The sequence below is a fragment of the Schistocerca americana genome, chromosome 9 (assembly GCF_021461395.2).
Source record: "Schistocerca americana isolate TAMUIC-IGC-003095 chromosome 9, iqSchAmer2.1, whole genome shotgun sequence".
NCBI classification, from domain to species: domain Eukaryota; kingdom Metazoa; phylum Arthropoda; class Insecta; order Orthoptera; family Acrididae; genus Schistocerca; species Schistocerca americana.
Window position 1 is genome coordinate 209,270,702 of NC_060127.1, and position 16,329 is coordinate 209,287,030.

At 41.6% G+C, this 16,329-nt stretch overlaps 1 protein-coding gene across 6 annotated transcripts in view; it reads left to right on the forward strand.

Moving 5' to 3' along the window:
• The first annotated feature begins 517 nt into the window (after positions 1–517).
• LOC124551048 (zinc finger protein 716-like) overlaps positions 518–16,329 on the forward strand; it is a 293,881-nt gene continuing 278,069 nt past the window's right edge. For all 6 annotated transcript variants that reach the window (XR_006967760.1, XM_047125918.1, XM_047125912.1 and 3 more), the window contains exon 1: positions 518–838. Coding sequence is in view for 5 of the 6 variants with exons in the window: in XM_047125918.1 (XP_046981874.1) it covers positions 836–838 (3 nt within the window). In the remaining variant the exon portion in view is untranslated. The remainder of the gene's footprint in view (positions 839–16,329) is intronic.

The window sequence follows — 16,329 nt, forward strand, 5'->3', positions numbered from 1 at the left end:
CCCTGTGTAGAGTGGGTTTTGAGTTAACACACACACTGAGTTTTGCATCCGCAGCTCAGTTGAGTAACGCACAAGTAGAGTCTCGTATCCGCAACTCAGATTACCGTCGCGATCGGAGCATTCCAAACAGTTATCTGTGTTTAAAACTGTGAGCGACAACTCTGTTGTCGACAATATGTAGTATAATTTGAGGAAAATACTGCTGACTGTAAAAAATTCTTGTGAGAAATGTTTATGAAATATATTTGCTTATCGTAACTTCATTTAACAAGCACAAAGTAAGTAGCTGAAATAATTTGCGGGTGATAGCTATTTCAACCATTGTACCGTGGAACTTCAAACTATATATTGATACGTAGTTACTTGTGCTGCCTTCGAACGGCGTCGTACACAACTACGACGCTGTTGCTTCTCGTGCTGACAGATGGCGGGATTAACGTGACGACTGCCATCGCGCAACTCAAGAGTTGATGCTTAGCGTCGCCGAAAGATAGCAGTACAGCTTACATTTGTTTTGATTATATCGTGCAGGTCTACCATAATGTTACGAAAGCTTCATGTTGTTAAGAAACTTAACAGGAATTTGTGTTTTTGAAGCATTGTATATTAAACACAATACTTATTTCTTAAAATACACACAATTTGCGGTCAATGTAACAATGTGTCACTGCTGTAAATACCATAGATTAGCCGTTAGCAACTCCGTCGTATAGTCGACCGAATTTCTAGTTTGCACCGTGTCAGCTGTTGCTGATGATACGAAGGTTAAGGAATTTACGAACAGAAGTTTTCGAGAAGCACTCCTCATCATATTTCAAAAAAGTTCGCTGTAAATATGGTGAGTCTATGATCATAACTATTGAATGAATTGTGTGCGACCTTAATCGTCGGAAGTTAAATTTTTCAGCACGATTGTATGAAATATCAGGCAAACTAAGAAATCTCATAGCAGTTATGACTCCGAAGCTAAGTTACTACATACTATGTTACAAAATAGGTGCGCATGCAACATGAAGCTAAATTACAATGTAACACGATTCATATGAAAACAGCACGATGTGTTGTTTTCGTATAAATTGGCTATCAACATTGGAACACTTGAGGCTTGTATGTCTTTTATGAAGCTGTGCAATCTGGCTTTATTTACTAGATAGCTGATTATCCGGTTGCGTATTTCTATTTTATATCGGGAAAAGAATGAAATCTGTCTGTAGTGCGAAAACAATCATACCGGTAGTTTATGTAAAATTTGAGCTCAAGATGCGTATAATAATTGTAATAATTTTGTTTTACGATGCTTTCAATGGAGGCCTACAAAATGTTATATGGGATCTACACTAGTAAAATGAAAACTAGTGTTGATCCATATAAGATATTTGTACCAGATGTAGGCCTACAACTTTCTTTTTCTCTCGATCACCCTTTAAAATTTCAGAGCAATGTCTTTCACCATTTTTGTGTCAATAAAGCCAAACTTTGGGGAATAATGGAACTCGACAATTTTTCATCAATTTTGTCACTGCAAGACGAAGTATACTGAGCTCATGTGTCTTTGGTAAAGCAAGAGCAGTTGAATTAAGAAAGCTTATAAAAATTGTGCCCAATATATCAGAGCGAGGTTCACAATAAACTTGCCACTACATTATTCTTCTCAATGGCTTCAAATGGTGATCATCATGAACAAATGGAAACTCAGAAAGGATCAATTCTACTTACCACAGAGAGAATAACTGCAGCAATCATTTTTGAATAATCAGCAGTTACTAATGTGTAAACATACTAGTAATTTCTTTTATAAAATTACTACATATTTTACCCCTGCCAAACATTCGTAAACCATTCATTAATCTTGTGATATTCAGGTATTACACTTTAAATAACATCCAAACTACCACACTTTCGATCACACTGATTCATCCTCAACAAAGGTAACAAAAACTTTCCCCTCTTCCCTCAGACATTGCTTATATGACCCTTCATTTCGTTAACATTTCTATCATTATTGACCATATTGGTTGAAACAATAAGTTCGTAAGCCATCCAAAGGTACCAACCAATATTTTGGTGTTAGTGTTAAAATTTGAAAAATCTCAGGATCTTAGGAAACAAAATTTTTTGCATCATTTCACTCAGTAGGTCACCATAACCAAAACAGCACCACCATTACTAATCATCATAATTTTGCTGGACTTATGCACCTGGATTGAACCCAACAAAATCTGCACTGTGCCTAGACAAATTTTACTTTGGGTTTGATAAATCTTGTTCCTTGTGTAGCATTACGAATCTTATTTTGAGACATTCTGACAATTTTAGGGTGAAATGGCAAAGACTGTGGTAAGTAGAATTGATCCTTTCTGAGTTTCCATTTGTTCATGATGATCACCTTTTGAAGCCATTGAGAAGAATAATGTAGTGGCAAGTTTATTGTGAACCTCGCTCTGATATATTGGGCACAATTTTTATAAGCTTTCTTAATTCAACTGCTCTTGCTTTACCAAAGACACATGAGCTCTTTTAATGACTTTTTTATTTTTCCCTCCTTCAAAAGGACTGTGATAGTACTTTCCCAAGTTCTCAGACTGATAAAGAAGCAAGGTTTCACATTAAAATAAGGCCATTGAACCAACTTCATGTTATAATGAGATCATGGTTTCAGCAGTCTTTGTTGATCAGGTTGGAATTTGGTCAGTGATTCGAGTGCCTTTTGGATAAAGATGAATATTTGATTGGAGTCGTCAGCTTTGATCAGTGTTGTGGGAAACATGAGACAAACGCCATAAATAATACCTTGATTGTATTGTGATGTGATTAGCATTGTTTTTCAAATGGCCTAAGCCTCAGATCAGTCTGTCACAACAACCAGGTTTATTTAGTTTTACATTCATTGGCTATGTCAACTCTCAACCATACTGTCACCTTCCACCTATACCGTGGGCTAAGCTACAGATAAGTGTGTCACACACCACAACATTACATTACAACCAGTCTTTTGTTTTTGCTGTAAGGTTCATTGGCTTCATCAAATAATAACAAAACTGTGGATGTATACACTGAAAGGTGGTGTGATAGCAGCCATTAACATTACTTCATGGTCCAAAGCTGACGACACCTACCAAACATTCCTCTTGTCCTCTTGACTCTGCTTTTTTACAGTTACTGAGATAGGGCTGATGGTACACTGAAGTGTCCAAACTACCAACTGTGTACAGTGGTATGTCAGGGCCAGCATTTTGATACATCTGTGCTACACAAAATGGTCTTAGACATCCTTGCAGTACCACCTCGAATTTATCTATTAAACAAGACAATTGTCCAGAAGGATTCATTCCCATGGAATCTTGCACAATCAAAACAGGTTGGCAACAAAGTACTCCAAAGTATCAACTTTCTTGGTTATAAATAGAAGAGGAGAACACCCACTAGTAGTAGATTTGTACAAATGTACTTTTTGTGTGCTAGACACATCCACATAGTAATTTCTAGATTCAGACTTGCTAAAGTGGTCTGCATTTTAATTGTTGGTAGCAGCCACCAGAGCAGATTGCAACCAAAAATTACGACACGGGTCATGTTAGCCAGTATGCCTCTGGAAACTACTGTTTGGATTTGTCAAGTGTTTGAAAAATTTTTATTTTATACAGGTCATTAGATATGGATAAAAAGTAAAAATACCATCAAATATGCAGTATTTCAGAACCAAAAAATTACAGAATGGCATGAAAAAATTGTCACAAAAGACTATATGACTATTTGACAGTAGTATTTTGAATATCTTTTTTAAACTTTATCCATAGTCTCCAAAACAAACAAAATTGTTTCTAGTACGAAAACACTTGCTCTTTCTAACAAACAAGAAGTCAAGAAAATAGCTGTTAATAATTGGCAATATAACATCAAAATACACAGACATTCAGAAAAAAATGATTGCACATTAATAACCTCTAGAATATTCGCAAATAACTGCTGAGTTTGATAGAACTGATTACAAGTAATTTCTCTGTGGACCTACTAAAAGGCACTCAGTATGCTGGCTAAAGTTTACGTGCCGTATCTGCAGCAAATACATTGCATGCTAATGTTGGCAAATCACTAGTATTGCTCATAGCTAAGTGGGTGATAGTATACAATAGCCAATGAGAATCGCTGTATGTGATGATTTCTTTTGGAGGGAGCCACGAGTTGATTAGGCCTACATTAGTTTTCTGAAGAATAGCAAGAAAACTAGATTTGCTGACGGACCAACCTGTGCTGTAGCCCGAGGATTAGTTTAAGCTGAAAAGTGACGGAATGATTGTGACTTGGGAAAACCAACAAATGTGCATTTCAAAAAAGTAGGTATGCTGAAACACTGACCTGTAGTGTAAACCGAGGCTTAGGTTGAAATGCTCGAGTTGGTAAAATGAGTGAAGTTTAACACAAAAATATAACTGCCATAATAGACTAATGTGTGCATAGCATGAGATATATATTCATCATTGTGGTAAGATACTTGTATGTCTTACGTACGATTTTGCCAAAAATTCTGACAATGTTGTTAAATTCAAAACAAAATACCAGCTAACTGTATTTACAAACCGTAGGAAATCATGAGCTGGAATTCTGATTGGCTGCAAATGACAGATGCATAATTTGTCATATTCAATTCCCATTGTTCATCACAGGAGTTGTTACCGACATCAGTAAACTATGTAACAGCTGCAAACACCACAAGTGCACTTTCATTCAATGCCCCCAGGGTGCTTCCTGCTCTTTGGTGAGTTTGTGCTTTGGCTTCCACAGGCCCCCAGCCTTTGCAGCATCTTTTCCCCTCTGTGCTGCATGTCTATCCTCTTGCTATTCTTTTTCCCCTCGCTTGAGGAACTCGTGTTGGATGTTGTTGGAAATGCGTTCTGCATATTCAGTCTCTGACATGAGAACAGTCTCTCCACTGTCTTTCGTTCCTTCAGTATCCCCCTTCCCCATCTCCCATCCTTCCTCTGCTTTGGTGTTTGAGGTTCCTCTCTTTCTTTTTCCCCCGTTGGGGAGCGGGGGTGATTGCCTGAGCAGCTACCTTCCTAAATTGTGGATTGATCCTTCTGTCAGGTGTTTGGGAAGTGTGACCCGAGGTATGAACTATCACCTAAGGCAGGTGTGCCGCCTTCTGAGGGGATTCCCCAGTCAGAAGGAGTGCGGCATTGGAAACACTGGCAATCGGTGGGGACTTTCTTGCAATGAGCCAAACATCTATTAAACGTAAACGAAATAAGGCTAATGATTCAAAGACCTTGCAACTGCGACACGGTTTCACATACTGAAGACAGTCAGTTCTTTGCTTCGGTAAATCCATTTATTATTCGGGAAGGTGTCGATGCAATTGCAAGCCCTGTGAAATCCCGCTCCGGTTTTTCGAAATGGCACTTTGCTTTCGGAGACTACTACCGAGTCTCGAGCTTCGCTCCTCCACAGCTATCCTGTCCGTGTCGATACCCGTCGAACCCCGAATTCTTCCCGTTAAGTGATTTACACTATGCTGCTCGATGGCCACACCAAGGTAGAACCCCAAACGTACCTCTCCGATCGGGGTGCCGTTGCAGTCCGTCGGGTGATGAAAAAAGTAGATGCATCCTTAGTGCCCACACGCACTCTTTGTCTCACTTTTGATAGAGTGGTTCTTCCGTCAAAGATCAAAGCAGGCTACCAAGTTATCACAGCACTACCGTACCCGAACCCGACGTGCTGCTACCAGTCTCGTTATTAAGGTGCGTTTACACTGCGATTTGTATCGGCACATGTATGAGATACATGTATATGCGACTTTGCGACATGTATCGCGACTTGTATGAGTTGACAAGTATCAACCTCATACATGTATGAGCGTGCGTTTACACTGGTTGATATGTCTCACTGTGCGATAGCTTCCGACGACGAGTTGGAAGTTTTCACATTTTTATGTGCTGATACACTTGCTCTTTTGGAAGATGATAAGAAGAAAAGGCGGAGGAAGCGTAGATGGTGGCACAGAGAGTTTCTTGCGAATTAACGCTAGAGGATGGCGCATATTTTAGAAATTATGTTAGGATGAGTATGGAGGATTTCCGCGGTTTGTTATCACTTTTGGCTCCTCTTGTGTCCAAAACCAACACAAACTTTCGGGAAGCGATTCCACCAGAGGATCAGTTGGCAGTAACAATCCGTTTTTTAGCCACTGGGGATTCCTCGTAAAACGAAGATTTCATGACAAAACATTTGCATTGTCGCGCGATAGCTAATGCCAACGTCTCACACACGATTGTCGGCATCCGTTGTCAACATTATCACGCGAGGCCGCCGGAATAACAGCAAAACATTGATATACGTGCCAGATGCATGAAAAAATTATATAATGTATTACATACTCTGATATATATAAAACTTTTACCTTCACTTATTGGGATAAAACTTGCACAATGGCCTCACAAACACGAAGAATGATGTTGCATATGGCACTTTTTGATATTCTATGCAGATACATTAACGTCGAAACGACAGTCGGCACCTTCAAAACTCAAACAGCCGCCAAAGAGCCTGGTACTACGCATACGCTAATCATCGAAATAAGCGGCAGTCGACAAGGCGACAGGAAATGATAGTACTGCGCATGCGCGAGTTCTTCAAATGTCGCTCATACATGTCGCGTATATGGCCTAAAAGCGATATACAAAATGTATACGCGACATGTATGAGCTCGAGGGTCCGCATACAAGTTCCGTGAATTTTTGTATGAGGTGATGTATCGCGACATGTCAAATTGACATGTCGCTCATACATGTCGCGATACATGTATCCCAGTGTAAACGTACCTTTACATCCACACTCGAGAAGCCTGTCGACACTACGCCAGATGTGTAATCTTGTGCTCATAAGGGCAATTGTCTGCCTCCTCGTCCCTGCCGTATCGACTGCACTGGCGACCACAGTGCTTCCTCTTGCGATTGTGAGTGTCCCGCGTGTCTCGATGAGCGGACGAGTGGGCTGTCCGGGAGATCTGGACAGACGGAAAAGTGACTTACCCGGCCACTCCCGAGTCGGCTACTCGGAAACTTTTGCCTCACTGGGCGAAGTCGCCTGCTACACGACCGGCCTCAGAAAGGACGGGAGGGATACTCCCGTGAAGACTTCCTACAGCCCTTCAGCCGACAAACACCTTTGTCTGCCAACCACAAAGGCTCCGAGAAGTTAAACAGAGGGAAACAGTCCCTTCCTTTGCTGACTCGGAGATTCTCTTCGGTGGCGTCGCCACATTATTCGCTCGCCCGGCTGACCTTTTTGTTGCCGGTGAGCACCACTGACTGTTTTTCTGTTCCGGACCTCGCAGACCGATAGGAGGAGAGTACCGACACCTCTGTGGACCTCGTGGGCTAAGATCCTCCTGCCTCTGTGCCCTGTAGCAGTGTGTCTCCGATGGCTGGCACTCGGCAGCTGCGAGGTGAGACCCTTCACGTTTTCCTCGTCACAAGTCTCCTCCGACGGAACATTCGCGGCCTTCGAACTGACGGAGAGGACTCGAGGCTGCTCTTAGAATCGCAGTGTCCACCTGTACTCTGCCTGCAGCTTATTGTGCAACTCCCTCATTCCTTTCTGCTGCTCGGTGACTTTAATGTGCACCACCCTTTCGGGGCTCGCCCAGAACCTGTCGGAGAGGTGCCCTCTCGGCTGACCTTATTGATCACCTTCACCTCGTCTGCCTTAATGTGGGAGCACCCGTTCCTTTCAGACTCCACACACCTATTACCATTTGGAGCTCGTTTGCACGCACAGTTTGCCCGTCATCTACGGTGGTCTGATATCTCTGACACGTACTCGAGTGAGCGTTTCCCGTGTGCCGTCCAATTTCTGACTCCTGTCATACCTGTACCCAAATGGCAACTTTCTAAGCTCGACTGGAGGCTTTACTGCTCTCTGGAAACCTTCTACAGATATCATTTCCCCAGTTGCGACAACAAAGTGTAATATCCTACAAACATTATCCTTACCACCACAGAATGTTTCATTCCCCGCAGTTCTTTTTTACCGCTCTGTGTCCCAGTCCCTTGGTGGACTGAGGCGTGCCGTGATGCCATTCGTGCTCTCTGTGTTTTTAACTGTCATTCTACGATGGAAAACTGCATTCGTTATAATTGGATGCGTGCAAAGTGGCATCGCCTTCTTCGTGATGATAAAAAAGCTAACTGGATTTCATTTACTAGTTCTTTTAACAGTTCCATTCCCTCTTCCGTCTTGTGGGCCAACCTCCGCTGGCTCTCTGGAACCGAGGTCCGTTCCCAAATTTCGAGCCTGACAATAGCAGACAATGTCGTAGTGGACCCTGTTGCTATCTCCGACACCTTGAGCCGCCATTTTGCTGAGATTTCGAGCTCCCCCCCACTATAACGTGCCTTCCTCCATTGGAAATGAGCAGAGGCAGCTCAGACGATACTCTTCAGTTCTCAGAATCGTGAGTGCTACAATGCTGCCTTTACTATCAGGGAGCTAGATCTTGCTCTTACTTCATCCCAGTCTTCTACCCCGGCGCCAGACGATGTTCACATTCAGATGTTGCAGCACCTTTCTCTTGCGGGCAAGCACTATCTCCTTCATACGTACATCCGCATCTGGGCAGAGGACACGTTTCCCAGATGCTGGCTTAAAGCCACTGGCATACCCATACCTAAGCCTGGAAAGGACAAACATCTTTCTTCTAGCTAGCGCCCCATTTCTTGCACCAGCTGTGTTTGCAAGGTGATGGAACATATGATTCGTGCCCAGCCGGTATGGTGTCTCGAACCTTGCAATTTACTAACCACTGTGTTCTTGTGTTCTGCAGTTGTCCACCCATGTCACGAATGGTTTTCTGCGGAAATCCCAGACTGTGACCGTGTTTTTCAACTTGGAGAAAGTCTACAACACCTGCTGATGGACTGGCATCCTCTGTACCCTCTACACGTGGGGCTTCCACAGCCATGTGCCCCGTTTCCTGTAGGAATTTTTAAAAGACTGAGTTTTCAAGCCTGGCACCTTTATCTAGGAAAATGGTATGTCTCTGGACTGCGTCCTGAGTGGTGTCAACTTTGCTATTGCCTCAACCCTATAATGGCCTGTCTCGCACCAGGCATCTCCAGCTCCCTGTTCGTTGACGATTTTTCCGTCTGTTGCAGTTCTCCGACGGACCTGTCTCATCGAGTGGCATCTTCGGCGATGTCTCGATCATCTTTACTCGTGGAGCATCGACAGTGGCTTTCATTTTTCCACTGACAAAATCATTTGTATGAATTTCTGGTGGTGCATTTGGTTTCTCCCACCGTCTTGACATCTTGGGCCTATTGCTCTTCCATTGGTTGAAACTACAAAATTCCTGGGGCTCATGCCCGATATCAAACTTTCTTCGTCCTCCCACACATCTTACCTGGTGGCCCGAGGTGGTCCCTCAGTATCCTACCTGTCCTCAGTGATAGTTCCTGGGGAACAGATCAAACCACCCTCGTCTGTTTGTACCAGTTCCTCGTCCGTTCAAAACTAGACTGTGGATGTTTCATTCATGCATTTATGCATCTTCATGTCCATCCCTCTTACACGATCTCAAATACTATCCATTATCGTGGCATCCATTTGGCCACTAGCATCTTTTACACTAGCCCGGTTGAGAGTCTGTATGCAGAAACCGCCAAACTACCGCTGTCTTCCTGCCGTGACTTTCTCCACGGCAGATATGCCTTTTGTTTGTCTGCCGTGTGTGGCCACCCGTCCTGTAACTCCTTCATTTTTGACTCATTTGATCACCTGTATGGGGCACATCCTCATCTCCGTTACCTCCTGGAGTTCGCTATCGGCTCTCGCTCGGGCAGCTTAAATTCACGCTACCTGCCACTTTTTCAGTGGGTGTGACCCCTTCACCACCTTGGCTTCATGTGGTGGCCCATGTTCACCTTGGCCTTAATTTGCTTCCTAAGAACACTACTCCAGCCTCACTCTATCACCTTCAGTTTCGTGACCTTTGTACGGAACTACGTGATAGTACCTTTATGTACACTGATGGCTCTCGATCTGACCGTGGTGCCAGGTGTACCTTCATCATTGGCACCGACATTTTTCGGTGTCGGCTTCCAGAACACTGCTCAGTATTTACAGCAGAGCTCTTCGCCCTGTATCAGGCCACACAGTGCATCTGGTGTCACAAGCTTTTCAGTTGACTCATCTGCTCTGACTCTCTCAGTGGTCTTGAAAGCCTCTGTCTGCCGTACACTGCCCATCCCTTAGTGCAGCGGGTCCAGGAAAGATGTCACCTGCTCACTCGTGATGGTGTCACTGTGATTTTATGTAGATTCCCTGTCAAATCGGTTTGACAGGAAATGAGGCCACTGATGCTGCTGCAGTCATCATACCTCAGCCTGCTAGTTCTCTCCCAGCAGCTCGGATGATCTCATCTTGTCCCTACTGCTGTGAGGAGATCATTTTAGCTAGGTTGCATATTGGGAACTGTCTTTTTAGACGTCACCATTTGTCAAATGGTGCTCCCCACCACTTTGTGCTCGTTGCCCTCAACCTTTGATAGTCCACCACTGCCTGATGGAATGCCCATTTCTAACCACTTACATTCTCATTTGTGCTTGCTGTCTGAGTTACCAGCCGTTTAAATGAATGATGTGTGGGCTGTCAACCTTGTTTTACTTTTAATCTGTCATAGCAATATGGCGAAGGACATTTAATCTTTAGTTCACGACCTCTGTTTCTCCACGCCCGTGTTTTTAGCTATCTTCTCTTCTGTCGATTGGGGTTAACGTGTAGTTGTTTTTAACTTCTCTGTCCTTGTGTTCTTCAGTTCTGACATAGGTGCGTGTGCCCCTAGTTGTTTTTGCACCTTAAAACAAAAAAAATCTTTCATTTAATGTCCAAAAATTTAGTCACAGAATGCTTGCAACATTATTGTCATTGCCAGTTCCTGAAATGTGGTGTCATGTAGCTTGAAAATGGTGAATGACAAAGTCTCAAAATATTAAAAGTGTGTTCTATAAAAAGAAAGTTGTGCATCTGATACAAAAAAACTTCCAGTTTTAATGCACCTTAAATTTGCGCATCGAGCTTGCATGACTGTTTCAGCACTTCACTGAAAAGTCCTAAAACCATGAATTTTTTTATCTTGAGCTCAAAGTTGGCAGAATTTAGTTTTACTCTTAGGTAATGCCGAAATAAAATTTCATTGAAATTAGAGATAGTCAGTTGAGGATGATTCCTAAAATGGTCCACTTGATCTGAAATTACCCAGACAGAAAAAATTGTGTAGATATTAGTCAGTTGTACATGAAAAATTTATGTAAATTTATTGCAAACAAAATGAAATGTGTCATAATCCATGTAAAATAGTACAGTGTATGAATGTGTGTCTGTTCTTCTAACACTTGTAGTCTCTACTTCATAAGACTATTTTAGTTTAGTTTCGCTTTTACGTGTTCTGTGGATCATATTTGTAAGAACTTGCCTTGGTGTTGAACAGGTCAGTTGATTTACAATAATGAGAAACATTTTCTCTGTGCAAACATGGGTACCTACTGAACATTCAAATAACTGGATATTTTTGAGTTGTAATATGGAACAATATATGACAAAAGTAACCCAACAACCGATTTAGATTATGCAGTGGTTAGCACACTGGACTCACATTCGGAAAGATGATGGTTCAAACCTGCATCCGGCCATCCTGATGTAGGTTTTTCATCATTTCCGTAAATTGCTTCAGGCAAATGCAAGCTTGGTTCCTTTGAAAGGACCGAGTTCCTTCCCCATCCCTCCCTAACCCGATGGGACTGGTGACCTCACTGTTCGGTCCCTATCCCCATATCAACCAACCAACCAATCAAGTACCCAGCAACATAAATACTATGTACTTACCAAATCACCTGGGGAGAAAGAGGTGTCAAATAGAAATGATTAAATTTGTTTTTAAAACTTTCATTGTCTTGACAGCACCTTTAATTCACAAAAGATATAGCTGCACATTTTGATACTTTCTGTGCAAGAGGAAGCTTACATTTTGGATAGTAGAGGCAATTTTTGTTCCTAGTGTTAATGCAAGAGAGAATATTTGTATTTTTTACACATGGCTACACTCTGAACATTTCTAAGTTAGCCTTTCTTTTAATACAAAAAGAGGAAAAAAAAGATACATAGTGTGTGTGTGTGTGTGTGTGTGTGTGTGTGTGTGTGTGTGTGTTAGTAATGGCTACCCACCATCTTCTACACATTACAATAACAGAAATTCTTTTACAGAATAGGAGGAGTTTTCAAGGAGCTACTTTCACAGTTTGTTATCAAATTTTACTCTTCTGTCTGTCAGACATTTTAAATCACTGGGTATGTGATCAAAAGTTTTTGTTAGAGCATTGTGCACCACTTTTGGGTTAAGGACAACCTTAATGTGGAGTAATGAATGTCATTTTTCCACCTTGTTTTCTGATTATGTACCTCATTGTTCCTTTTGAACTGTAGTGGATTATTTACAACAAACTTCATGATGAAGCAAGAATATGGTCTTCAGAGGTAAACATCTAGATCAGGGCCAGGGGCATACTAACTTGTTTCCTGCAACAACATTGTCAGCACTTGCTGTGAGGTATGATGGGAAGGAAAGAGGGTGTATCAGCTGCTGGGTCTGTTTGAAGGAATATTGTCACGTTCTCATGTTAGTATATCACCACCTCCAAAACTGGAATGCATTTGGAAGGATAGGAAAATATTCTGACCACCGACATTATTAATTTATTTTAAGCTGCATTATTAGTTCCCAGTCTGACCACAACCTTATAATTTGTGAAATATTGGTAAGAAACAAATATATGACAACAAAGATTATTAATGTCAACAATGTAGGAAGAAACAGAGTGCTACTTACCGTAAAGAAGACACGTCAAGTTGCAGACAGGCACAATTAAAAGTTACTCACATTGTGTCTTTTAATTGTGTTTTTCTGCTACTTGATGTGTCTTCTTTACAGTAAGTAGCACTCTTTATTTTCCTACATTGTTGATATTCCTACGTGGAGTTTCCATTTTTTGAAGATTATTGATGTAATTTTTGTGAGTAAAACTGTCATATTCCAATGTAACTTAGGCCTTAGGCTAAGCTACAGATCTGTCCGTCACCAAAACCAGACGTTTTGCTGTCAAATTTGTTGCCTTCTCCAACTCTCAGGCAGGCTGCCACATTCCAACCTAACATAAACCTAGGGCCAAGCTACAGCTCAGTTTTTTACCACAACCAGATGTTTTTAGCTCTCAAACTGATTAGCTTCACCAGCTCACAACTGTCACATTCCAACTTGATCACAACTTCATAATTTGTGACTTATTCAGAAAACACAGTCAGGTATTTATGACGACAGCAAAGAAGAGAATGGTTTCTATTTCAGTGCTAGAAATTCATTTTCTCGCCTCTCATTGGTTACGTGAAAGTGGGAGCGGCTCACTCGTAAGGGCCAGAGGAGCTTAGCTCCACCAAAGTTTTGTGATATAGTTTTATTCTGTATATATATATATATATATATATATATATATATATATATATATATATATATATATATATATATATATATATATATATATATATATATATATATATATATATATATATATATAAAAAAACAAAGATGAGGTGACTTACCGAACGAAAGCGCTGGCAGGTCGACACACAAATAAACACAAACATACACACAAAATTCAAGCTTTCGCAACAAACTGTTGCCTCATCAGGAAAGAGGGAAAGACGAAAGGAAGTGGGTTTTAAGTTTGAGGGTAAGGAGTTATTCCAATCCCGGGAGCGGAAAGACTTACCTTAGGGGGAAAAAAGGACAGGTATACACTCGCGCGCACACACACACACACACACACACATCCATCCACACATACAGACACAGGCAGACATATATTCGTCTTTAAATATGTCTGCTTGTGTCTGTATGTGTGGATGGATATGTGTGTGTGTGCGAGTGTATACCTGTCCTTTTTTCCCCCTAAGGTAAGTCTTTCCGCTCCCGGGACTGGAATGACTCCTTACCCTCACCCTTAAAACCCACTTCCTTTCGTCTTTCCCTCTCCTTCCCTCTTTCCTGATGAGGCAACAGTTTGTTGCGAAAGCTTGAATTTTGTGTGTATGTTTGTGTTTGTTTGTGTGTCTATCGACCTGCCAGCGCTTTCGTTCGGTAAGTCACCTCATCTTTGTTTTTTATATATAATTTTTCCCACGTGGAATGTTTCCCTCTCTCTCTCTCTCTCTCTCTCTCTCTCTCTCTCTCTATATATATATATATATATATATATATATAATTTCAGTGCTGTGTCTGACAGTTTGAATATGACATAATTTTAGTGTTGCACGGGTGGCAGACACCATAGATAATCACGTGTTGCTTCTACTGCTCTTTGAAGAAATGCACAATGTTACTCTGAGATGCCAGTAGTGGGAACAAGCCTTGCCACAACTCTTCCATCAGCTCATCCTTCCACAGTGACAAACGTGTTTTCCTTTCACCACCCCATTCAGCTGAGGAGCAGAGCCTGGTGGCCCTTACTCCCTCCACACCCCCGCCTCCATAAACTGGAGTCGTAGTGATGTCACCGAGCTGTTTCCCTTTTCCCACCATCGTCCTCACTGTACCACAGCTAGGGGCCACCTCGAGCCCTCAGGTGTGCCTGGCGGACAACAGACTCGAGCGTACCCCTCCTTCCCCGCACCTCTGTGAACCCTGCTGTCTCTGTCACATTACCACTCTGCCACTTATCTGCACCTGTACACGGTGTTTAGGCCCTGCTGGAGTGCCCGTAGCATGGATTTCCAACTACATCACTTGGCACCTTCCTATAGGTCAACAGGAAATGTCACAAACCTCAAAAGTGACAAATCTCTCAGTATTGTTCCATATTCTGGAGCTGTGTGTTTGAAAGTCTGGTAGTCTTATGTACAGTGATTTTAAAATTAATAGGTTGTTTGCTAAAAAATCCTTTAATTTATCAAGTATGGTAGAGAAGCCAGAAATCAAGCAGTCAGGTACACGTGAATGAAACGATTACTTAATATCTGAACTAGATGGAAGGAAGGATACAACTTTCTGCAAAAAATCATGGTTATCAATGATGAGAAACAAAAGTTACCTGATATCTATTGTATGTTATTTGAAGTGAAGGATAGTGGAGTCTGGTTGTAAGGACCCAAAGCATGTAAATGAATGAATTAAGGAACATGAAGAAAGAAGACTACATTTAGAAAATGCTTGTAAATACAAAATGGTTGCAATAATTAACGTTGCTGCTCAGGTTGATTCAACATACATCGTATCAAATCAGAAACGTAATCTACATCTATGTGATTACTCTGCTATTCACAATGTAATGCCTGGCACCATACAAATATCTAAATCAGTTTGCAATTCGTTTTGGTCATTTGATGACTTTAGAAGAAGGTAAATGACAGCATCATCTGCAAACACTCTAATAGGGCAACTCAGATTGTTTCCTATGTCGTTAATATAGATCAGGAACAATAGAGGGCCTATAACACTTCCTTGGGGAACGCCAGATATTACTTCTATTTTACTCAATGACTTTCCATCTATTACTACGAACTGTGACCTTTGACAGGAAATCATGAATCCAGTTGCACAACTGAGGCGATATTCTGTGGGCACGCAGTTTGGTTAGAAGATGCTTGTGAGGAACGGTGTTGAAAGCCGTCTGGAAATCTAAAAATATGGAATTAATTTGACATCCCCTGTCGATAGCACTCATTACTTCATGAGTATAAAGAGTTAGTTGTGTTTCACAAGAATGATGTTTTCTGAATCCATGCTGACTATGTGTCAATAAATCATTTTCTTTGAGGTAATTCGTAATGTTCAAACACATTATATGTTCCAAAACACTACTGCAAATCGACGTTAGTGGTATGGGCCTGTAATTCAGCAGATTACTCCAATTTCCCTCTTTGGGTATTGGTGTGACTTGAGCAATTTTCCAGTCTGTAGGTTCGGAACTTTCCGTGTGCAAGCTGTTGTATATAATTGCTAAATATGGAGCTATTGTATCAGCATTCTCTGAAAGCAACCTGACTGGTATACAATCTGGACCGGAGGCTTTGCCTTTATTAAGTGATTTAAGCTGCTTTGCTACACCAAGGATATCTACTTCTATGTTTCTCATCTTGGCAATTGTTCTTGGTCGGAATTCAGGAATATTCTTTGGTGAAGAAGTTTCGGAAAACCGTGTTTAATAACTGTCATCAGTGACTTCACCGTTGTTATCGTGCAGTGGAGGTATTGGTTGCATCTTGTCACTGGTGTGCTTCATG